General features: G+C 43.4%; 2 protein-coding genes across 2 annotated transcripts in view; one reads left to right on the top strand and one right to left on the bottom strand.

Annotated features, from left to right (window-relative positions):
- The window catches only part of SLC23A1 (solute carrier family 23 member 1), a 19,743-nt gene extending 15,160 nt beyond the window's left edge, over nt 1-4,583 (top strand). Inside the window, exon 15 of the mRNA XM_056124574.1 lies at nt 1,906-4,583. The gene's annotated coding sequence lies outside the window, so the exon portion shown is untranslated. The remainder of the gene's footprint in view (nt 1-1,905) is intronic.
- On the bottom strand, nt 270-22,413 carry PAIP2 (poly(A) binding protein interacting protein 2). The gene is made up of 4 exons (XM_056124575.1): nt 22,269-22,413; nt 6,946-7,109; nt 4,526-4,705; nt 270-1,272 (listed from the first exon to the last, which is right to left on the bottom strand). The coding sequence occupies exons 2-4, from the start codon at nt 7,081-7,083 to the stop codon at nt 1,216-1,218; spliced, it is 375 nt and encodes a 124-aa protein (XP_055980550.1). The 5' UTR covers nt 7,084-7,109; nt 22,269-22,413; the 3' UTR covers nt 270-1,215.

Here is a 22,413-nt window from a genome sequence, read left to right as displayed (position 1 = left end):
AATATACCATAATAAAATTACCATTCCATAATACTAAAATTTTACATGGGGTTATTTATTACTGTCCTGATGCAACAGCCTGAGGCATTGAAGGCATGTTACAGAAGGGACTGGTTATGAGTTTACTGCTGTATTATGGAATGGCGCTGTGGAACCTACTGCTCTAAATATACCTTGCCAGCAGTGTAACCCGTAGTACTGAGCCCACACTACAGTGAGGCTCACAGCGAAGAGTCTGCCTTCCAGCACCAATAAACACAACCATCAGCTCAGTTCTACTATTATTTATTTTTTTAAATATTTTTGAAAAAATATAATTTTTTTACAATATTTTCAACTTAAACACTATTCACACTGAACACGTATGGCAGCTTAACCTACTCAAATATGAAGTTTAAGAAGCCAAAACTGTTCTAGCTTTGTTAAAAGAAAAGTTGTGCTGCAGACTATTGTAGTGCTAGTTAACAAAGCAAGGAAAAGCACCACTCAAATCATATTATTACAATTTCTTTGTTCAATTGGATTATGGATTGGTCAAAAGTTGGCCTTGATACAGGATACAATGTTGTGAATTCCTTAGAATTCTCAAATCACATACTTCCTCAGATCTAACATTAGGAGCAGAATCTGATATTTCTCACATGATAACATACCATAAAAGTCAGGAATTCTTTCATGACCACTACCTTGTAACCTTAGTAACAAAGACACACTTGACCAGAAGAAATTATTTCAAATTAACAAGCTTTCTTTAGAAAAAGTTCTGATGGGGAAAAATATAAATTAAGTCTGAACCGAGAAATTTGCTTAACAATTAGAACTTAAGTTTTACTCAATTTTTTAAAAAGTTTTGACAAAAACAAGTGTTAGTTATCCATAAGGGTCTAGGTTTAACGTCAAAAAAGACAGTCCACTAAGATTCGGAGGTCATTTAATTTGGTGCTTTCTTACAACTTGACTGGTGCTTCTTTCCTCGCTGTCTTCACATCAAGCCATGGGGCCAAATCTATTTTCAGTAAATGTTTGACAGCTTTTTTTACTTAATAACAGTCTCAGCACTTTTATTAAGCATGCAAGACTAACAAAACTTTGGCAATGCATAAGTGTAACACAGTGACAAGAGAGAGCTTTTACAATTAAGTCTTCTAATACTGCCTTCACAGTGTGGAAATTGTGCTACATCCACCAAAAGAGGGCCCCATCTACTCAAATATTTTAGTACTTCACCCCAGGAACAAACTCCTTTGCATTTGGATTCAGATTGCTCTTGACCTGGAAAATAAGTACATAAAAAAGTAAGTTCATTAACAGATGGCATCAGATAGAGAAATATTCAACCCTGATTAAAATGCAAACAAAAATCTTCAAAGTACAAAAGAACTTATTATGACGTTAGACATAAACACACACACACACACACACACACACACACACACAAATCCCCCTAAACCAAAATTATGGGGAAGCAGGAAACCGATGCAAAATATATATATGAAGTCATTATCAGCTTTCTAAAGATAAAGTAGGAATTGAAATTAAATTTGCTTAAGTGTAACCAAAACTCAGTAACTTTTAATGATATTTGTCTTTCTTTAAGCAGTCTTATACTATGCAAAAATATTGAACAGGTGTTGAAATGTTTACTGTTTTTGGGCCACATCCAGCAGTGCTCAGGGCTTAGTCGTGGCTCTGTACTCAGGAATCAACTCCTGGTGGGCTCGGGGGACCGTTTGAGGAGCCGGGGATAGAACCTTACAAGGCAAGTGCCCTACCCACTGTACTATCACTCTGGCCCCTGAAATGATGTTTAAAATGGGGAGCTGTCTGGGGATTTTTCATTTTATGATCCTCACTGAAAATAAGGAGTCTTGTCTTTCTACAACTGCTGTATTCTAATTCCCACAGGAAGCATTGTATGTAACAGGAAAAGAAACCTACATGGGAAGTCAGAAGAACTAAGTCGGAATCCCAGCTCTGCCCTATATAAGCCTGGATAAGTCTGGGACTCCTTTTGCATCAGTTAAAAAAAGAATAATGGGCCAAAGTCTCTGTTTTTGAGATATGTGCCACTGTTATGTCTTCACTTTCATATATAATTTTTAGTACACAGGAATAACTGAGAAATCTTTATTTACTGCACGTAGTAGTACTAGTTGATGGAGACAAAAAGAAACCAGGACGAGGTATAAAATGTAGGGATGCTGGCAGGTCCTTACATTGAATCTGACCCCATTACTTCAAGATGCAAAGCATATTAAACAAAATTCGGAGCAATAAGTTTAGTTTCATAATTTATATATGTATATATATCATCATTTCCTTAGAACATCTTCCTTTTAAATGAAGAAAATGTTCTTAATGTGTAATCTCTTGGCAGTTGCAAAAGAATCAGAAGGAATTAACTCAACCAGGGGTCCAAGAGGATAGTGCAGGGTTTAAGGTGCTTGCTTTGCATCTGGCTGCCCCTACACCAAGTCGCCAGCACTACACAGTCTTCCTGAGCACTGTCAGGAACTACTCCTAAGCACACTGTGAGGAACAGCACTGGTTGTGCTTCTAACTTCCCCTGCCTAAACAGTGGATCTGAACTAGATCAAGCCGAACAAACCAGTTTCTATACAATGGCATTCTATTAGTCCAAATTAAAGTCAGACTTTATGGCCAACAAAAAGCATTAATTCAAGATGATCAAGTTTATATGTAGACTAATACAGTGAGAAACTAAACATCCCAACAGTCAGATCACACATCTGCACAACTGGGTTACTGTCTTTACTGAGTTGTCCTACCAAAGGCTAAGCCATACTATCAATTTCAGCATTCTGAAATGACATGGCTTCTAAATGTCTGACAGGGCAAACTGACTGTGTAAAGTTACCCGGAGTGCTTTAAAAAACTGACATGTTTTGGGGCTAGCGAGATAGCTCAAAGTATGAAAGTGCAGGCCTGGTCTCCTGAGCAGCAACTAACTGCTTCATTTAAGACATTTAAGGCTATGGGGGCCTAGTGATAGCACAGAGGGTAGAGCTTTTGCCTTGCATGCAGTAACCTGGCTTCGAGTCCCAGCATCCCATATGGTCCCCTGAGCATAGAGCCAGGAGTAACCCCTGTGCATTGCCAGGTATGATCCAGAAAGCAAAAAGCAAAAAAAAAAAAGGAAAAAAGAAAGACATTTAAGGCTGATTATTACCAGAAGTAGTCCCGGGCCTACTGAGCACTGTTTAGGAGACCTCTCTGTTCCATAGCAAAAATAAAGTTTAGGATTGATTTTTCAGATCTGTAATGTAATTAAGGAGCTTTTTCGGAGTCCAGGGGTCCATGCCTCACAGTACTCAGGGCTTAGCTGCCTGAAAGGCAAGTGCCTTAACTCCTGTACTATTTCTCTAGTCCTAAGGAACTTATTTTTAATGTCTCATTGGTAATTGTAAAGTTGGGCTAGGAAACCATGATACAGTGAGCTGAAAACTGCCAAAAAATATGTCTTTTCATGGTAAATTCCAAATGACAATCATATAGAGTATAGTAGCAAATAAAGATTTTAAACATGGAGAGAAATGTTTAAAAAGAAATTTTAAGTTTTTTGGTTTGCTTCTGGGCCACACCCAGAGGTGTTCAGGGCTTACTCCTGGCAGGCTTGGGGGACCATCATATGAGGTCACTACCTGCTGTACTATCACTCCAGTCCTATAAATTATTTTTTATTTTAATTTTAGTAAAGAATTAGATTCAATCCCAGTACTAATGGGTTATCACATTTCCTGAAAAACCTAATTTTTCTACAAGTGCCATCACCAATGAAATAGAGAATAACTAAAAATGTAAATAGGACATAGCTAAGAAACTTACTATATATGTCAAGAATCCTTAATATTACCAAAATTCCAAATGGAGTGAGGGGACAATAAAAATCCCAGGGCAGGAAGAAAAAAAACACCTCAATCTTTTAAAAAAAAATCTTTGTAACTTTCACGAAATGTTTTAAGTCAAAGAGCAATCTCGGGCTGGAGCAATAGCACAGCGGGTAGGGTGTTTGCCTTGCACGTGGCCAACCCGGGTTCGATTCCCAGCATCTCATATGGTTCCCTGAGCACTGCCAGGGGGTAATTCCTGAGTGCAGAGCCAGGAGTAACCAACCCCTGTGCATCGCGGGGTGTGACCCAAAAGGGGGAAAAAAAAACAAAAAAAACAAAGAGCAATCTCTACTAAACTACTTTTGTGTAGGCAAGTCACATAGATACACTGGGTACTTTTCTGGATTAACTTAAGGCATTTAAGTACCGAGGAGAAAACTTATCAAGACTAAAAATAATGGCAAAAAGTCTGGTGGGGGGTGCTCAATCTAATCCCATCCATTGTGCTACTGACATTATTCCAATTTCTAAACAAAAAATCAAAATCCTTTGCTTTCTTCTTAATAAATAGCATGATTTCTGAAGGCGAATACAAAACTCTTAAGTAAATGGCGTTTTATTTCCACTTACAGAAAATGAGCTAGGTTTTAAAAAGAGGAAAAATAGCTTTTTACCACAAGATCTTCCAGAGAAGAGCCATCAGTGATAACAAGGTCATTAAACTGGTCTTGGATTTGGTCCATGGTTTGTGGGAGATCTCGAGCAGGAATAAACCACTCATGTTCTTCTTCTTCTTCCAGCATTTCTTGGAAACAGCGTTCAATAAATTCTTCTTCCCATAATTCCTCTTCTATCTAGATTTATAATAAATTAAAATTTATAGCACTTTGTAAGACTTTACTAGAAATGGCTTTAAGTATCTTGAGGTCAAAGGAAGCCTAGAGCACCTCTGGGTGTGACCCCAAAACAAGCAATGCTGGGTCAAATGAGTAGCTCAGTTTCATGGAGCACATAAAGCTTTACTCAGGGGACTCAGATTCAATTCTTGCCACCACATGGTCCCCTAAGCACTAAGCTGGAGGCAGCCTGCATACCACTGGATGTGGCCCCCCAATAAAAATTTAACATTTTGCCCTGCAGTTTATGCTCAGACAGTTAGTGTTTTGTTACATGTTTACTTGTCTTAAGTTTAGGGCCCAAGGATGCAGTGCTTTCTTCTTAGGCCCTGCGGTGCTGGGAAATACACCAGTTACCCTAATGGTGCTTGGGTGGGTGGGTTGGAATCTCCATTGCTACACCTGATAACTGAGGGACCATCTGGTCATAAGGATCGAGCCAGCATCCCACACATATTATCTCAACGCCTGTATTATCTCCCTGGCTTTCAGAGTTTAGTGATCAGAACTATCTGTGGTGCTTAAAGCCCCCCAACTATAAAAAAATACCCTAACCCCACCTAAAACTGCTTAAACAAAAAACAAAACCGACCCAAGACTTTAGAGGGTTAGGGCATGAGTAATTAAAGAAAAAACAAAGACCCACATGATTCTTACTGAGTTAAGACCACATTTTTACTCCCTTTTGGGCCACACAGGGCAGTGCCCAGGGCTTAACTTTGTGCTCAGGAATCATTCCTGGCAGGGCTCAGGTCTATTATAGGGAAATGCAACCTGGGTCAGCTGGCCTTTGGCTATACTATATCTCTGGCCACAGCACTGTTTTACTCTTGAATATCAGTGCATATGACAAAGCTAAGCTGTCTGCTGATTAAGTCTGCAACTAAAAAGAAAATGAAAACATATGCCATAAATGCCAAAATAAAGAAAAAACTTCTCTGAAGAAAATCAGTGATGGGGCTGGAGATGGTAGATAGGGCGCTTGCCTTGCTAACATGGGTCTGATCCCCATATGGTCCCCAGAGCCCATCAGGAGTGACTCCTGAGCACTGAACCAGTCAGGTATGGCCTCAAACCCAGTATCAACAAAACACACACACCCAAAAACCAAAAAACCAGAGACAGGCTAACAGGGCTGGAGAGATAGTCTCGGGTTCTGGTACTTGTCTTACTTGATAACAAGGTAATCAAGTAAGCTTTTGATCCTGGTCACTTACACTGCCAGGAGTAGCCCATACCCAAGGTATGATCAAAACAATTGAGAGAATCTCAGGTGAAAAACTGAAAAACAGCATAATTCTGTACCCTCCTACATGCATTTTCTGCTCCTAATTCCAGTTATGTATTTATCTGATACATAAACACTCAACTGGAGTCATCTGGAAGTTTTTAAAAACCAAATGTTCCAGGGAAGGGTAAGATAGCTCAGGGGTTGGGGCACAGCCTTATATATGCAAGGTTCTAGCTCGATTCCCAGTACCATATAACCCCATGTATAGCAGCACCATATACAGTTCTGGAGGTCCCAAGCAATAATGCCACATTGCCAGACCCTAACATTGAACTGACTGGCCCAGCTAGCCAAGTATTGCCAGAAATGGCTCCTTACTTCCCTCAAAATCTCCCTGGATCCACTCTGGTCATCCTAAATCAGAATCTGGGGTGGAACCTTGGAAACTCCTAATTTATTTCAGTAAGCTCTTAAATCCCAGAGAAATTAACATTCAAATGAAACAGCAGTGGCACATAATCCCTAAGACCAGATAAAAATCAATTCCAGGGCTGGTAAAACAATGCCTGGTCTCCTAAGCAGAGTTGGGAGAGGTTCCCAAACCCAATTCTGCCCTGATGAATTTCAAAGGGGCTAGAGATAGTACAGGGGCTAAGGCACTTGACATGCATGCGGCCAACCCAGGTTTGATTTCCAGCATCCCATGTGGTTCCTGGAGCACCATCAGGAATGATTCCTGAGTTCAGAGCTAGGAGTAACACCTGAGCATCACCGGTGTGGCCCAAAAACAAAATAAAGACGACAGCTCAAAGGGCTGGAGCACATGCCTTACAAGTGGGAGGCCTGAAATTTCTGGCACTGCTGGGGAACCTCTCCCCAAAACACATAAAAAAATATCAATTTTAAGGCCAAGGGCTGTCCTGGGAGTAGGGTAGGGGGAGCAAGCATATTTGTAAACAAAACTGACTTGTCTGTTGAATTCCTCTTCATTTTCCATCCACATGTACTCTGCAAATGGATTGTCATCTTCATGAGAATGACCGTTAATAATCACATCTTCATTGATGATGCTTGGGCTAGTACTGCTGCGACTTGGATCTTTCATGGTTGGCGTTAGTTGTAGTTTTTAACCTTAAAGGAGTAATATAAATAATTGACTCAGTTAGTTCTTGTCTGCTTTTAGTGAGCATCTATTATTACTAGGCACCATGATTAGGCATTAAATGTACATGATACATTAATGAATATAATAAATTGAGCAACTAAAAGCTTCACGTTCCCCTCAGTAATTTATTTTAGTAAAGCAGAATAGTTTTTGTTGAAATTTACTTAGAAAGCTGTGAGGAGGAAGAAGAGGGAGGGAGGGAGGGAGGGAGAGGGAAAGAAAAAAGGAGAGGGACAGAGGGGAGAGAGGGAGGGAAGGAGAAAGGGAGAGGAGGGAGGGAGAGTGAGAGCACGCACAGAGAGAGAGAGAGAGAGAGAGAGAGAGAGCGAGCACGAGCGAAAAAGCAAATTTATTTGGTCACACTTAAGCAGTGTTCAGGGTTTACTCCTAGCTCTGCACTTAGGGATGACTCCTGGTAGGGCTCAGGGGACCATATGTGGTGTTGGGGATCAAACCAGGATTGGCTGCATAAAAGGCAAGTGCCCTACCCCCCACCATAAAAATTTAAATGTCACTAAGAAAATAGCTTGAGGAACAGGTCGGGATGGGAGATGTGTGCTGAAAGTAGATAATGGACCAAACATGGTAACTTCTCAGTATCTGCATTGGAAACCATAATGCCCAAAAATAGAGTATGGGGAATACTGTCTGCCATGTAGGCAGAGGGAGGGTGGGAAAGGGGGAGTATACCGGGAATATTGGTGGTGGAAAATGTGCACTGGTAGAAGGGTGGGTGTTTGATCATTGTGTAATTGTAACCGAAGCACGAAAGCTTGTAACTATCTCATGGTGATTCAATAAAATTTTTTAAAAAAGTCTAATAAGATGCAGCTATAGTTGAAACAACTTAAGATTCACTTAATTTCTGGTAATAGTAAATATCAGTAATCAATTGTTTAAATGTAAGCCCCAAACCAATGATTCATTTTAAAAAATATTGATATCCTGTGCTTTATAAAACCATGATCTGGGAGACTTAATTGGTGACTATAAAAAATGAATTCTGCCCTTTTGGGTTGTGGGGGTTTGGGCCATACCTGGCAGTGCTCAGAGGATGTAGTGTCGGGGATCGAACCAGGATTTGCTGCTTGCGAGGCAGGCACTGTAAGTCCTATACTATCTCTCCTGACCCCAAACTCTACCTTTTAAAACCAGTATTATAGAGTAAAATATAACCGGTTACATGCAATTTACTGTATTTCCAGTCGCCTGACCCAAATTTATACCTGTGCTTGGGGCTTACTCCTGGCAGTGTGAAGAGAACCATATGTGGTACTCAGGGTGGTGCCACATGTGGTACTAGAGATTGAACCTATGTTGATCACATGCAAAAGCACGCGCCTTAATCCTATACTATCTCTCTGGCCCCTGGTCACCATTTCTGTGTAAGTAAAAGCAATATCTAAGGGGTAAGGCAGTTCAGTGGGAAAGTACATTTTTCATGTCTGAGTTCCTGGGTTTGATCCCCAGCAAATCGTTCACACATGGTAGTGCTTGGGGGGACCAGGTGATATGAGAATTGTTGGGAGTTCTTGCATGCAAAACATGTACTCCAGTTCTTTGAGCTATCTCCTGGTCCATGATAAGTGGATCTAATTTCAGGATTCTGCAAGCCTGGAGAATAGTTTCATATTCTACAATTCATTAAGTCTGAAATTGGTAAAAATAGGGTATTTTTTATTTTGGGGCCACACCTGGATGTGCTTAGAGATTACTCCTAGCTCTGAGCTTAGCAATCACTCTGGCAGTGCTCAGGGGACCAATGTGGTGCTGGGACTGAATCTAGGTTGGCTATGAATGCCGTACCTGCCCTACTATAGATCCAGCCCCTAAAAACAGACTTATATAAAACAAATTATTTATGGGGCTGGAGCAACAGCATAGCGGGTAGGGCGTTTGCCTTGCACGTACCCGACCTGGTTTGATTCCCAGCATCCGATATGGTCCCCCGAGCACCACCAGAAGTAATTCCTGAGTGCATGAGCCAGCAGTAACTCCTGTGCATTGCTGGGTGTGGCCAAAAAAAAAAAAAAAAGGGCAACTGAACCTAAATTGAGATTTCCTATCATAGGTACTATTTGCATGTAACTGAAAAGGAAGAAACAGGCCCTGAGATTTATGTGCTAGGGTTTTTATATATTTATAAAGCTTTGATTAGTTTAGGAAATTGAGGCATTATGAAAGACAAAACAGTATCTGACTTTTTTGGGGGGGGGGGGCAGGGATCCAACTTAGGACCTCATACATGCAAGAGGCATACCCCAATCATAAACTATATTACCAGCTCTCTTTGATACTTTCATTTATCATGAACGAAATTCAACTCTTTCCCACTTCTTCCCAAAGTAATGCTCAGAGGGTCTGGGGTCCCACACCTGGTGCTTCTGAGTTAACTGGGCAAAAGCAGTTCAATGCGAAGGTCCGAGGATGTGGTGATGTGGACAGCAGTGCCTGGAGGCATCCAGGGAGCGGGTAGGGTAGGCCAAGTGGTGCTGGGGACTGAACCAGTGTCAGGCACATGAAAGGTGTCAGCCTGTACCCTTGTATCTCCCTGGTCCTAAATTCTTCATTTTTAAAATAAAAATTAAAATCCTTTTTAATAACAATTTTTGATTAAAGAACAATAAATTCCTTTAAAAAATTACTCATTCTCAAATGTCAAACTACCAATTTATATAAGCTTACTTTGAAATGCATTACATTTTTTTTCACCTTCAATCTTTGCTTTTGAACCACACCTCACTGTGCTCAGGACTTACTCGTGCTGGGGCTTGGAGGACCACTTGGGATGCTGGGGATCAAACCTGGATCGGTCACAGGCAAGGCAAGCACCCTATCTGCTGTACCCATCGCTCTGGACCCAGCCTTCAATCTTTAGGAGAGAATGTACAGGAGTAAAGTGCATGCCTCACATGTTACTGATTCACATGTTACAGGTGTTCCCTGGTGCTTCACGTGGTTCCCTGAGCACCACCAAGATTGATGCCTGAGCACGAGCCAGGAATAAGCCATGAATGAGCACCTTCCACCTCCACCCCCCCTGGGATATCCCCCTTCCCCTCCACCTCATCAAACCACTTGTGGTTCTGATATAATTCCTAGACTAAAAGTATCCGTCAAGCAGTATTTGGATAACATGACTGAAGCCAGTAAGAAGGAACTAACCTATCTTACAAAGTGACGGGAAAGAACAACTGCTGACCAGAGCTCTGGTTACAGTCAAAGTGCAAGCCAGAGGCATAAAAACTACATTCAGGGGCCAGGTAGTAGGGCACTTGCCTTGCACACGGCTAACCTGGGTTCAATCCCCGGCACCTCATATGATCGCCCAATTCCTGCCAGGAGTGACCCTGAGCACAGAGCCAGGAGTAAGCCCTGAGCACTGCCAGGTGTGGCCCAAAAACCAAACCCAAAACCAGCCCCCAAATAAATAAAGATAACGTACTAGGTTTAATATTTTGTTTTATGGGGTCAGAGACATAGTACCAGTGGGTAAGGCGCTTGCCTTGCATGAAGCGAAGGTGTCTAATCCTTGGCACATCATCTGTACCCAAGCCACGCCAAGAGCAGAGTCAGGTGTGAGCCCTGAGCACGGCCAGGTATGGTCTAACCCTGAGTTCCACTTTTTTGTGACTTGTTCTTAACCTATTTCAGACATTCCCTACAGTGCCAGTGATTTCGCTATTTTATTTATTTTGGTTTTGGGCCACACCTGGAAGGACATACAATAGACAACAACAAAAGTCTGGCAAGAAAAGCTGGTGAAGGAAATAGAAATAAGAAACTTGGGGCCGGGGCTGGAGGGCTAAGTATAGCATGCAGGGTGCTTGACTTGCATGCAGTCAACCTGGTTTGGATCTGTGGCATCCCATATGTTCCCCCGAGCCCCCCAGGAGTAATCAGAGTTCAGAGCTGGGCGCAATCCCTTAGCATGGCTTAGTACAATCCGAAAGAAAGAAACAAAACAATAAAAAAGAAAGGGGAACGAAGACTTAGAAAAGTTCTTGCATGGCCACAGAGACAGAACAGGGGGAAGGGCACTTACCTTGCATGAGGCTGACCCTGGTTTGATCCCTGGCACCACATATAGTCCCAAGCCCCACCAAAAGTGATTCCTGAGCACTGCTGAGTGTGGCCCAAAAAGGGGGATGGAGTGGGGAGGGGAAAGACTACTGGAGTAGATGCTACATTCTCACCTTTAGGTGCCCCCTTCAGGCTATGTACATAAATGCAAGGCCATGGGGCCAGCGACAGTACAGGGTTAAGGTGCTTGCCTTGCAAAGGTGGTTGACCCTGTACAGCTGGGTGTGACCCAAACTTCCACCACCAAAAAATCCTTCCAAAACAGAAAACATTCTGGAATTGAATAGTATAATAAAAATTTTATTAGAGGGGCTTACAGAAGATCTGCATGAGAAGAAAGCAGCAACAAATGAGATCTGTCAATTGAGATTATTTGAGGGGGGAACAGAAAGGGGAGAGTTAATAAAAACGTCAGTAAACAGAGGGATACAACTTTATGCATAATGGGGGGATGGTAGGAGAAAAAGGTCAGAATTATCTGACAAAAAGGCCACAAGTTTGTGAATCTGTAAAATATTAAACTACACACCCATGAAGTTGAATGAACACCAAATAGATACATTAAGAGTGGTCCACAATGAGACACTTGATAAACTGAGAAAAAAAATATACAAAGAGCATTTCTTGTAATCAGGGAGAAGTGACTTCATAAAGAAGGGATACTCAACATAATTAATTTTGTAAGTGATTTCCCTTACAAAATCATGCCGCTTTTTGGTCAGAAGACAGACAGAAAACAATTAAATCGACGAGATGTTAGAAGTTTGTGTGTACTATTGCTGAAGTGACAGAACAGCATGTAGGGTGCCTGCCTCGCATGCATCCAATCCGGGTTTGATGTCAGCCACTCCATATGGTCCCCCAGCTGTGCCGAGTGTTTATTAAGCATAGGGCCAGGATTAAGACCTGAGCATGCCAGGGAGTGGCATGAAAAATAGGAAAGATGAGCCCAGGAATGAGCTTCAGTGGTAGAGCTCTTGCGTTGCACACGTGAACCTGAATTCAATTCTGGCACTATGTGCTTCCCTGAGAATTAGTCCTGAAGCACAGTCACCAGTGGCTCCAAAATAAAATAAAAAATAGTAAAACCTCAGGGCAAGGGAGAGTGCTCAAATGACTGAACCCATGTTTTGCATGCAGAAGGCCCAGGTTTGATCCCAGACACAACATGGTTAGTCCCCTGAGGGACTCTGAAACCAAAAAAGTTAGAACTGTAATAAAAGGGTCAGAAATAATGATATTTGAGCTTATAATTCCTCCTTTTCGCTCTAAAACCTAAAAACCAAATGCATAAAACAATAATCTGGGGGGAAAAGACAGTGTTAGGAATTAATTTTTTGCTTGTTCCTTTCATTTTGGAGGTACTCCCAGCTCAGTGTTGGGATTGGTTCTGATGTTCCCATATGCAAAGCCAGAACTCCGGTCCTTAAGTCATCTCCCAGACCTGAGAGGCTGATTTTTTGCATACTCATAAAATAAAATGGCATTAAGTAAAATCTGACTGTCACAAAGAAAGATGTGGTAACCATTTTAAAACTGGATGGTGGAACTGGAGCGATAGTGCAGAAGGTAGGGTGCTGACCTTGCATGTGCCTAGCCCGGGTTCAATCCTGGCACTGCATATGGTTCGGGTTCAATCCCCTGAGCACTGCCAGGAGCGATACCTGAGCACAGAGCCAGAAGTAAGCCATGAGCACTACCGAATGTAGTCCCCAAACCAAACAAAGCTAAAACTGGTTGCAGGGTCTGGGCTCAGGGGCTGAAGAGCGCCTGTCTTGCTTGCAAGCATACAGTCACAAATTGACCCCTTAGTGTCTCCCAAGCACCAAACACAGTCTGGTCAGCTCTGCAGCTTAAGCCTGACAGCTCTGCTGTGACCTCTGGTGTCACAAGTAATTTTGGGCTGGACTACAGCCAGATGCATCAGCACCACAAAAAGGGATACAACCCCCGGGTGAGCACAACTAAAAAAAGATGTGTGAACACCATGGCTAGGAAGTGTGATATTTGGCAAACTTGACTTAGGGACTGCAGAGAGCCCCCCAGCAAGCACCATAATCTTAATTCATGTGTCTCAAGTAGGAATGCAAAACACAGTAAGTACCACAACCTGTTGTGTGATCCAATGAGTAACAGTGCAAGTACCATGTCAGGACAGCCTGCAATTTCATGGTCATCAAAATAAAAAAAAAAAATTTTGGCTTTGTGCTTAGGGCTTACACCTGGATCTGTGCTCAGAAATCACTCTTGGACCTGTTGTACTATCACTCTGGTCCCCTGAAATAATAATTATTAAGGAAAATAATTTAAAATATTAATGAGCTGGAGAGATAGTAAAGTGGGGAGGATGTTTGCTTTGCACACATTCAACCAGGGTTCAATCCCCAGCACCCCATGTGATCCATCCATCCCCGCCCCCGTACGCCCCTCGTACCACCAGAAATGATCCCTGGGCACAGAGCCAGGAATAATGTCTGAGCACCCCATGAGTGACCCAAAAACAGGTAAAATTAAAATAGGACCAGAGGATAATACAGTGATTAAGGTACTCGCCTAGCAGAAAGTTGACCTGAGTTCAATGCCCAGCACACACGGTTCCCAAAGCCCCAGGAGCAATCCTTTAGGAGAGTCAGGAATAAACCCTGAGCACTGCTATGTATGCCTCACCTCCAAACACTTAAATAACTGAAGTAGTGCTGGAGAGGAAGCAGAGAAGCACTAGCCTTGCAGCTGCAGAGGGTTCAAATCCAGGCACTGTGTATGATCCTAAGCACTGCCAGGTGAGGCTTATGAGGAGAGCCAAAAGTGACTCCTGAGCATGGCTGGGTGTGCCCGCCCTCCCACCCCCAATAAATGAAATAAGTTGGTAGGAACAAATAAGGAAAGCCAATAATCCTCCCAATTTAAAAATGTTTGCTATCTGTTTCAAAGAATGTTTATTAAATTTATTAAAATTTAAAAATTCTAACTTAATTCAAGAATAAAATTTTCTGTGTTAGTCTCATGCCAATTATTACTCTTTCCCTTTTGAGCTGAAGTCTGAAATCAAGGGCTTTATTCATGTCAAGTATTATTATTATTATTACTATTTGGCTTTTTGGGTCACACCCAGCGATATTCAAGGGTTACTCACTCCTGGCTCTGCATTCAAGAATTCCTCCTGGCGTTGCTTGGGGGACCATATGGGATACTAGGGATCGAATCGAGGTTAGCGACGTGGAAGGCAAAAGCCCTACCTGCTGTATTATTGCTCTGGCCCCAAGAGTTAATTTTTAGATCACACTCTGTGGTGATCAGGGGCACATGTAGTGCTGGAGACTGAACTGGGGTCAGTCGTAATCCCTGTACTATTATTTCTCTGGCCCCAATAATCTATTTTTAATTATATTAATAGTAATCAGAACAAGTTATTTAATATATCTAGAGCTCTAAGATTACATATAATAGGAGTTCCCTGAAATAAATCAAATTATCAAATATTTTCCATCATAACTGAAAAACGTTTAATAGTGGGCATACATACATAGTCAATAAAGTAAAAGAAATGTATGTACAAAGCATACAAAATAGAAAAAAACACGCCCCAAGCAATACTGGGGTGACCCTGCTGGTCCCCAGCAAGGCATTCATGGCTCAAGCATTGAACGGTGTCTGGCCTGGTTAGTGACGTTACATTGGGGGGCGGCCCCTGGCTACAATCAAACAAAAACACACAAGTTACACAAGTTAAACATGCTCTTTCATCTTTACTCCTACTCTGAGGTGTGTGCACGCGTGTGTGTGTGCACGTACTGACCGGGGGCCACACTTGGTGGTGCTCAGGGAATGATGCAGTGGCAGGGACTGATCTGGCGTATCACAAGCAAAGCTTGGTGCACCTGCCCTTTCAGCCATTCTCCTGGCCGAGGTCATCAATATTTATTATGTATTCTCAGATTTGTACATACGGAAACATAGAAATTTGTATATTTTAATGAAATTATGTCAAATATGTTACATGGAACATCCTCCCCTAGTCAAGCTTTACAGGTATGCCTCAATTTTTCCCCCTTGAGCAGGGGCTGGGGGCACGGTGCACACTGAGCGTTCTTAGGCAGGTGGTATTGGGAGCTACCAGGGCTATGCCCTACAGTTCTTGGGGAGGGAGCATTTAGTACTGGGAATCTAACCCAGGGCCTTGAATATGCTACAGTGTCCTTAACCACTTGTATCACCCAGGCTTTCATTCCACCCTTTTCTTTTTGAGCCACAGTGTTTAAGGGCTACTCCTAGAGAAGTATGTGGGCATCTTCACAGTAAAATAAGCAACAGAAATGTAGATTTGGACAAGAGTCAAATAAAACTATGTAATTCAAATATGTAAGTGAAAACCACATCTTGCAACAAAAGAACAGTCAGCCAATTTGTTGCTTTCTCAACATGAAGAAAAATCTGTTAAAAATTTATATCTAACTTTTGCTGATTTTTATTAGTTTTTTTTTTTGGGGGGGGGAACATATCTGCCAATTTGATTTTAAAGGCTGCACCTGGTGGTTCCATGTGGTCCCAGGGATCCAACTGCGGCTCTCCTATGAGCTCTAATTTTTTGAGCTATCAATCTGAACCTACTGAAATTTTTAAAAGGGGTTGGAGCAATAGTACAAGGGCTACAGTGTTTGCCTTGCATACCTCCATTTTCAGCTTAATCGCTGGTACCATATGGTTACCCAAGCATTACCAGGGGCTTCCCCAGAGGCTCTTGAGCTCTGACATGGTTGGCAGAAGTGCTGCTCTACCGGGCCTAGAAGCACTGCATCCTTGGGTCCTCTTGAAGACTCCACGAGAATTGCTAGGAGAGCAGACCCCACACCCCCAACTTAAAAAAAATTACTGTTTGTGATGAGCAAGAATAACTGGTAAAATATGTTTCTTAGATTTCAAGAAGTTAAGTTTCCTTTGATTACTTGCTGACATTCTGATTTCTAGCGTTTTCTGGGCTTTGCTTTGTTTTCATTTGTTTTCTGGGCCACATCCAGTGGTACTCAGGGTTTACTCCTGGCTCTGTGTTCAGGGATCACTCCTGGCTGGCTCTGGGGATCACATGGGGTGCCAGGGAAATAACTTGGGTCAGCAGCATGCAAGGCAAAAGCCTGACTCACTGATTTCTAGTTTTATTATAAAATATTTTACTTTGGAGGATAACAGTTTTGCTATACATAATAACCAAACAAACTATGTTTGATTTCTGCACAACTTCCTTGGAACTGAAGAGAAAAAAGTGTGATCTCTAACATTTTTATAAATGATGTTTGATTATAAACTTTTTTCTTTTTGGGCTTCAGCTTAATTTAGGGCGTGCTCCGGCTCTGCTCAGGGATCAGTCCTGGAGGTGTGTGTGGGACAATATGCTGTGCTGGGGACTGAACAGGGGTCAACTGCATTTAAGGCAAGTGCCTTAACCTCAGTACCCTCTTTCTGGCACTTATGTTCTCTATAAAAATTTAAAGTATGGAGATTATTTTAGAAACTCCTAGTTTCATCTCTTAAGAACTACCATTAAAATTTACAAAGAGGTCAGGGATGTCTCCTGTTCCAGTCTGATCACAAGCAAGACTCCAGCTTATTTGGTGGGGTAGTGCGGAGGAGTGTAGGGAGGGGTGATGTGCATGAGAGGAGTGGGGGGCTATGCCTGGCAGTGCTCAGGGATCAGTCTTGGCAGGGCTTGGGGAACCACATGGGTGTCATGGATCAAACCCGTGTGGGCTATGTACAAGACAAACACCCTACCTGTTACCTGTTATACTATCACTCCAATACCCCACCTTTTCTTATTCCATGCGATCCTTCTTTGAACTACCATGACTGTGTATAAAGGGACAAAATAATTTCTGCACCAGTCTGTCTTCCACTCAAAAGTTTGTGAAAACCTGAACTTCACAATGCCAAACATTAAAACCATTACATTGCTTGGTGGTAAAAGTTACACTTAAAATAAACATGGGTTCTGAAACCACCTTGCCTTTCTAGTTGTGTGCCCACAGGCAAGTTATTTAACCTTTCTGTGTCTCAGTTCCCCATCTTTAAAAATGGTTCAAGTGGGGGTTTGGAGTGGTAGAACAGCGGGTAGGGCATTTGCCTTGCACACGCAGCTGACCCAGGTTCGATTCCCAGCATCCCATATGGTCCCCCGAGCACCGCCAGGAGTGATTCCTGAGTGTAGAGCCAGGAGTAACTCCTGTGCATATCCGGGTGTGACCCAAAATGCAGCAAAAAAAAGGGTTCAAGTGGGCTGGAGGGATAATACAGCGGGTAGGGCAGGACGTTTGCCTTGCAAGTGGCCAACCCAGATGCCAATCTCATGGCATCTCATATGGTCCTCCGAGCACTGCCAAGAGTAATTCTCGAGTGCAGAGCCAGGAGTAACCCCTGAGCATCGCCAGGTGTGACCCAAAAAGCAAAATAAATAAATGAGTTGACAATAATACGTAGGAAACACCTAGGAAAAACAGCAATACCTAAGAAGTCTGGTATATAATATTATCTTTCTGGGGGTTTGCTAATCAAACATTTAGAGCAATTAAAGGTTGCAAAAGGGACAGATAGTCCAGGGGCAAGGCAAACTTGTTCTGCATCCTGCAAACCCCAGTTCAAATCCCTGGCACCACAAATAGTTCTCCATGCATCACCAGCAGATATGAGCTCTCCACCCCTCTCAAAAAAGTTGGGAGAGAAAGGTGTAAGGTTAAAAAAAAAAAAAAAGTCTTGACAGTGAAAGATTTTCAAAGGGCTAGAGTAAGTTGAATCCCCAGGAAGTTCCTTGAACACCACTGGAGTAACAACACCTCAAGACCAAGTATTGCCAGGAGTGACTGTAGGGCCCCCAAACACTGTTTGGGGCCTCCCCCTTCTGCCCTCTTCCTGGCAAAAACATGTATCTGAAAACTTATAGAAGTGAAATAATACTACGGAAAAATCCTAATGACTATAACCCTAATGCCAACTGTAACAAAGATGATCAGATGAGAGAATATGGCCCAGCACTGCTCCTTCCTAACGTATAAAAACTCAAACCAGTGTCTAGGGAATTAGCTCAAGCAGTTTGAGTTTGAGCTCTTTATCAAATGGTTCTTCTAGAGAAGCTGGGTAGGAGCCAGAGTGATAATACAGCAGGTAATTTACCCAGCACCAGATATGTTCCCTGGGGATCTGCCAGGAATGATCCCTGAGTGCTGAGCCAAGAGTAAGCGCTGAGCACTGCAGGGTGTGTCCTTAAAACACAAACAAACAAAAAATTAAATAGAGAGGCTGGATATAGCTTTGGGGGTCCATGAATATGACTAATCACACTCTGCCAAAGCACATCAGAAATAGCATTCTTACTTATAAAAACTGATTTTAAAATAAGGAATAGTGATGCCAATGCAGTTCAGTCAAGGAGTCCATGCTTTGCACTTTGCAGGCATGAGGCTCTGGATTCTACCTTTGGCATCATGAACAAAACACCAAACCAAAAAAGACCTAACAAAAAAACAGCAGTGGCAATCCAAATCTCCTAACCATAATTTTCAACATGGTTTTACCTGGCTATCTAAATTTCAACTAACTGGGGGCTGGAGTGATAGTACAGCAGTCAGGGCATTTGCCTTGCATGCAACTGACCTGGGTTCAATCCCCAGCATGGCATAAGGTCCCCCAAACCTGCAGGAGTGATCACTAAGCACAGAGTCAGGAGCCCTGTGCACCTCCAAGTATAGCTCCCCCAAAATACAAATTTAAATAAACTAGAATCCAAAATAATTAAAATTTTAATTCTTTAGTTGCAGTAGTCACATTTCAAATGCTCAACAGACACATTTGTTTAGTTAATACTTTACTGGGTCAGGTAGTTCTTTAAACTATAATAAAGAAATTTTGTTTTCCTTTATTATTTTGGGGCCAAACCTGACAATGCCTGGGGGGACACTACTTGGAGTGAGGTCAAATCCAGGAAAGCTGAAGGCCAAGTGCATAACTCCTATACTATCTCTCTGGTCCTAACCAATGAAGAAAATTTTAAAAAGATTGTTTAGGGTGGCTGGAGAGAGTACAGTAGGGTAGGGCACTTGCCTTGCATGAGGCTGAGCCAAGTTCATCTACAGTACCCCATAGGGTCACCCCAGTCAGTCAGGAGCAATTCCTAAGCATAGGGTCAGGGGTAAGCCTCAGCACAGCTGGATGTGTACCCCCCCAAAAAAAATCGCTACTGGAGCTGAACCTCAATGCTGTTTTGCAACAACAAACAGGGAGATTCTTAATACAAAGGTAGTAAGCCAAGCAACTTTAATTTTGGACTAGGTTCAACTTCTAGCTATGCCACTAAAAACCTGTAAGGCCTGGACATCATTAGGCAGCACAATATAATGGTTAAAAAGCATGGTTGGTGAGGCCGGAGAGATAGCTCAATAGGTTGGAGTACATGCAAAAACATGCATGAGGTCCAGGTTTGGGCCACCAGCACCACATGGTTCTATAAGCAACTCATCTCAGCACAAAGCTGAGTAGCCCTTGAGAACTGCCAAATGTAGCCCTAAAATCAAAATAACAAAAAGCACGCTAAGGGATCAGGGAGATGGTGCATGTGGAAGCCCTGGGCTCGGATCACCTGGGAGTAGATTTGGGCAGTACTGGGTGTGACCCAAATATAGTAAGTCATATCATCTCTGGACTACTTGGATTTGAATTCCAGTACTTACTGGGCAAGTTACTGCACATCTCTCATTTTTTTATCTCTACTACTATCTACAATAGTACTTACCTTCCAGGACACTGAGATAGTTTTTTTGTTTGTTTTTGAGCCACACCTGGCTGTGCTAGGGCTTACTCCTGGCTGGGCTCAGGGAACCATTTGGGGTGTCAGGGATAAAACCAGGGACAGCCATGTGCAAGGCAAGCACTATACCCACTGCACTACTGCTCTGCCCCTTAAGATTACTTTTAAGAGCACTTAGAATAAAGTGAGGCATAAGTACATAGAAGTGTGTTGAATTGAAATAATCTCTAAAGCTATTTCTTCAATTTCAAACCGGATAGGGGAAAGCTCTCCATATGAACATGTAAGGGCAAGAAGGGTTGGGACCAGAGTGACAGTACAGCAGAAGACCTGGGTTTGATGCCCAAGTATCCCAAATGGTGCTCTGAACACTGCCAGGACTGGATCCCTGAGCACCACTGGGTGTGGCCTAAAAAAAAAAGAGCACAAAAAGTGCTCTTATGATAAGGGAAAGGGCAGGGTTTTGTCTTTCACCTTTGTTCCTCATCCACAATATCCATGAAATTGCTGTACCAATAGTGGGCTTTTTATACACGTATTTTCATTTAAATTGGGAGTATCATGCTCTGTAAGGGGTAAACCCTCATAACACTTACTGAAGGAAAAGTGTAAGTACAAACTTAATTGTCGCAAGGGAGTAGAATTTTCCTACCTCAACTAGAAAGAACTTTAGAAAGAAAAATGTGCTATATTATTTTAAAACAAACAGGCTCCTGAGCCTTTAACAAAGTATTCTCAATTCCCCTGTTTTCCCACCTCATACAGAATAGATAAGTAGGCTATAACTATCAGAAAATTACCTCTCTGGGAAAGAAAAACTGTTTTCTTAAAGCTACAATTAACACGTAGCATAAACTAATTTGCCCCATACTCTCTCACAAACCGTAAAGTAGTCATCACTGGGAATCTCATTAAAAACCCTTACCAGCCCTTTTTCTTTTTAAATTTGCATATATATTTTGTTTGGGGGGGCCACAACCGGTGATGCTCTGGGACCCACCTGGGATGACTGGGATTGAGCCCTCTGGTCGGTCTCTCAAAGACTATATTTAACGAAAATGCAAACCGACACTATCGACAATTCAAATGTAAAGCCTCAAACTTTCGAGAAATCATGCCACCAGGGTAGAAGATAAAATAGCCTACACAGGTCCCCCCCCAAAAAAAAAGTTTTCTGTTGAAATAAATGTCAAAAACTGCCAGCTGTTAGTTCGTCTCTTATAGCAAACCCGAGGTCAAATTCTCAACTCTGCAGCGTTTATGAAGTGATGGGATTGCAGAATCGGGGAAGAACGACAAAAGCAAGCACCCACTGCCCCTCATCCGAGCCACTTGGAACATCCCTCCAGCTAGCAAGCTTCCACAAGGATCTGAAACAGCAAACCTCGCTCCAAGTCCAAATTGGTGGTGGCAAGCAAGGCGAGCAAGCACCGGGGGGGGGGGGGGGGGGGGCGGCTCCCGATAGAGAGGAATTAAAAGCAGACCACAATCCAAAGAACAAGAACTGAATGGGCCTCTCAAGTTCACGCGGCACAAAACTCTCCAGGCGGAAGAGTTTCCCTCTCCCCGGGCCTGCAAGCAGCAGCAGAAGATGCCACTTCGCTTGAAGAGCTGGGGGAGGACGATGCAGGAGCAGGAGCTACGAGCACGGGAAGGTAGGGCCCGCGCCGGCAGCAGAAGGCTCCAGTCGGCGGCGCGCCAGCCCGCCCGGGCCCGCGCCCGCGCCCCTCGCTTTCCCCCACCCCGGCTCCCGAGCAGCACGCACGCGCACCAAGCAGGGGCTGCGCGTGGCGACGCGCAGGCGTGAAGTGGGAAGAAACAATGAGCTTTGTTGCCGAGGCGGTGGGAGGGGGGGTGCGCAGGGGGAAGAGGGTATCAGAGCTGGGGGGGCGGGAGGACGGGTGTGCTGAGATGGGGCGGTAGGGGGAGAAAGCGCGATCCCGGCAACCCTCGCGCGCCACCGAAGACCCGGATAGAGCTGCGAGCTCCAATTCATAAATAATAACAATGAGCTCTAAAGCGACCGCCATATCTCAAGGAAGAAAAGAGACGGGGTCAGGCCACGTCCATCCCTTAGACTCTCGGCTTACAGAGGCAAGGAACAAAGGAGGCTATTCGGGGTTCGGGGGCCGACAACCCTAGGGACCCTCTAGGCGCCCCCCATCACCCCCCCACCCGCTCCGCCGTCGCCGACCCTTGAGCGCCGGTGCCGCGCAGCAACCTGCACGCCGCTCCGCCCGAGGGAACCCCTCACCCAGTGCACGGTAGCGGGGTCGGCAGCCAACGAATCCGGTCGGCCTCCGCGGATCTCCACAGGCAGCGCCGCTCCCCCGCTCGACGCGCGCTTCGACCGCCGCCTCCCTTCTCCAGTCCAAACAAACAGCCCAGCGCGGAAGTGA

This window comes from Sorex fumeus, unplaced genomic scaffold (genome assembly GCF_029834395.1).
Source record: "Sorex fumeus unplaced genomic scaffold, SorFum_2.1 ptg000051l, whole genome shotgun sequence".
Taxonomy (NCBI): domain Eukaryota; kingdom Metazoa; phylum Chordata; class Mammalia; order Eulipotyphla; family Soricidae; genus Sorex; species Sorex fumeus.
This window is presented reverse-complemented; position numbering and strand designations above follow the sequence as displayed.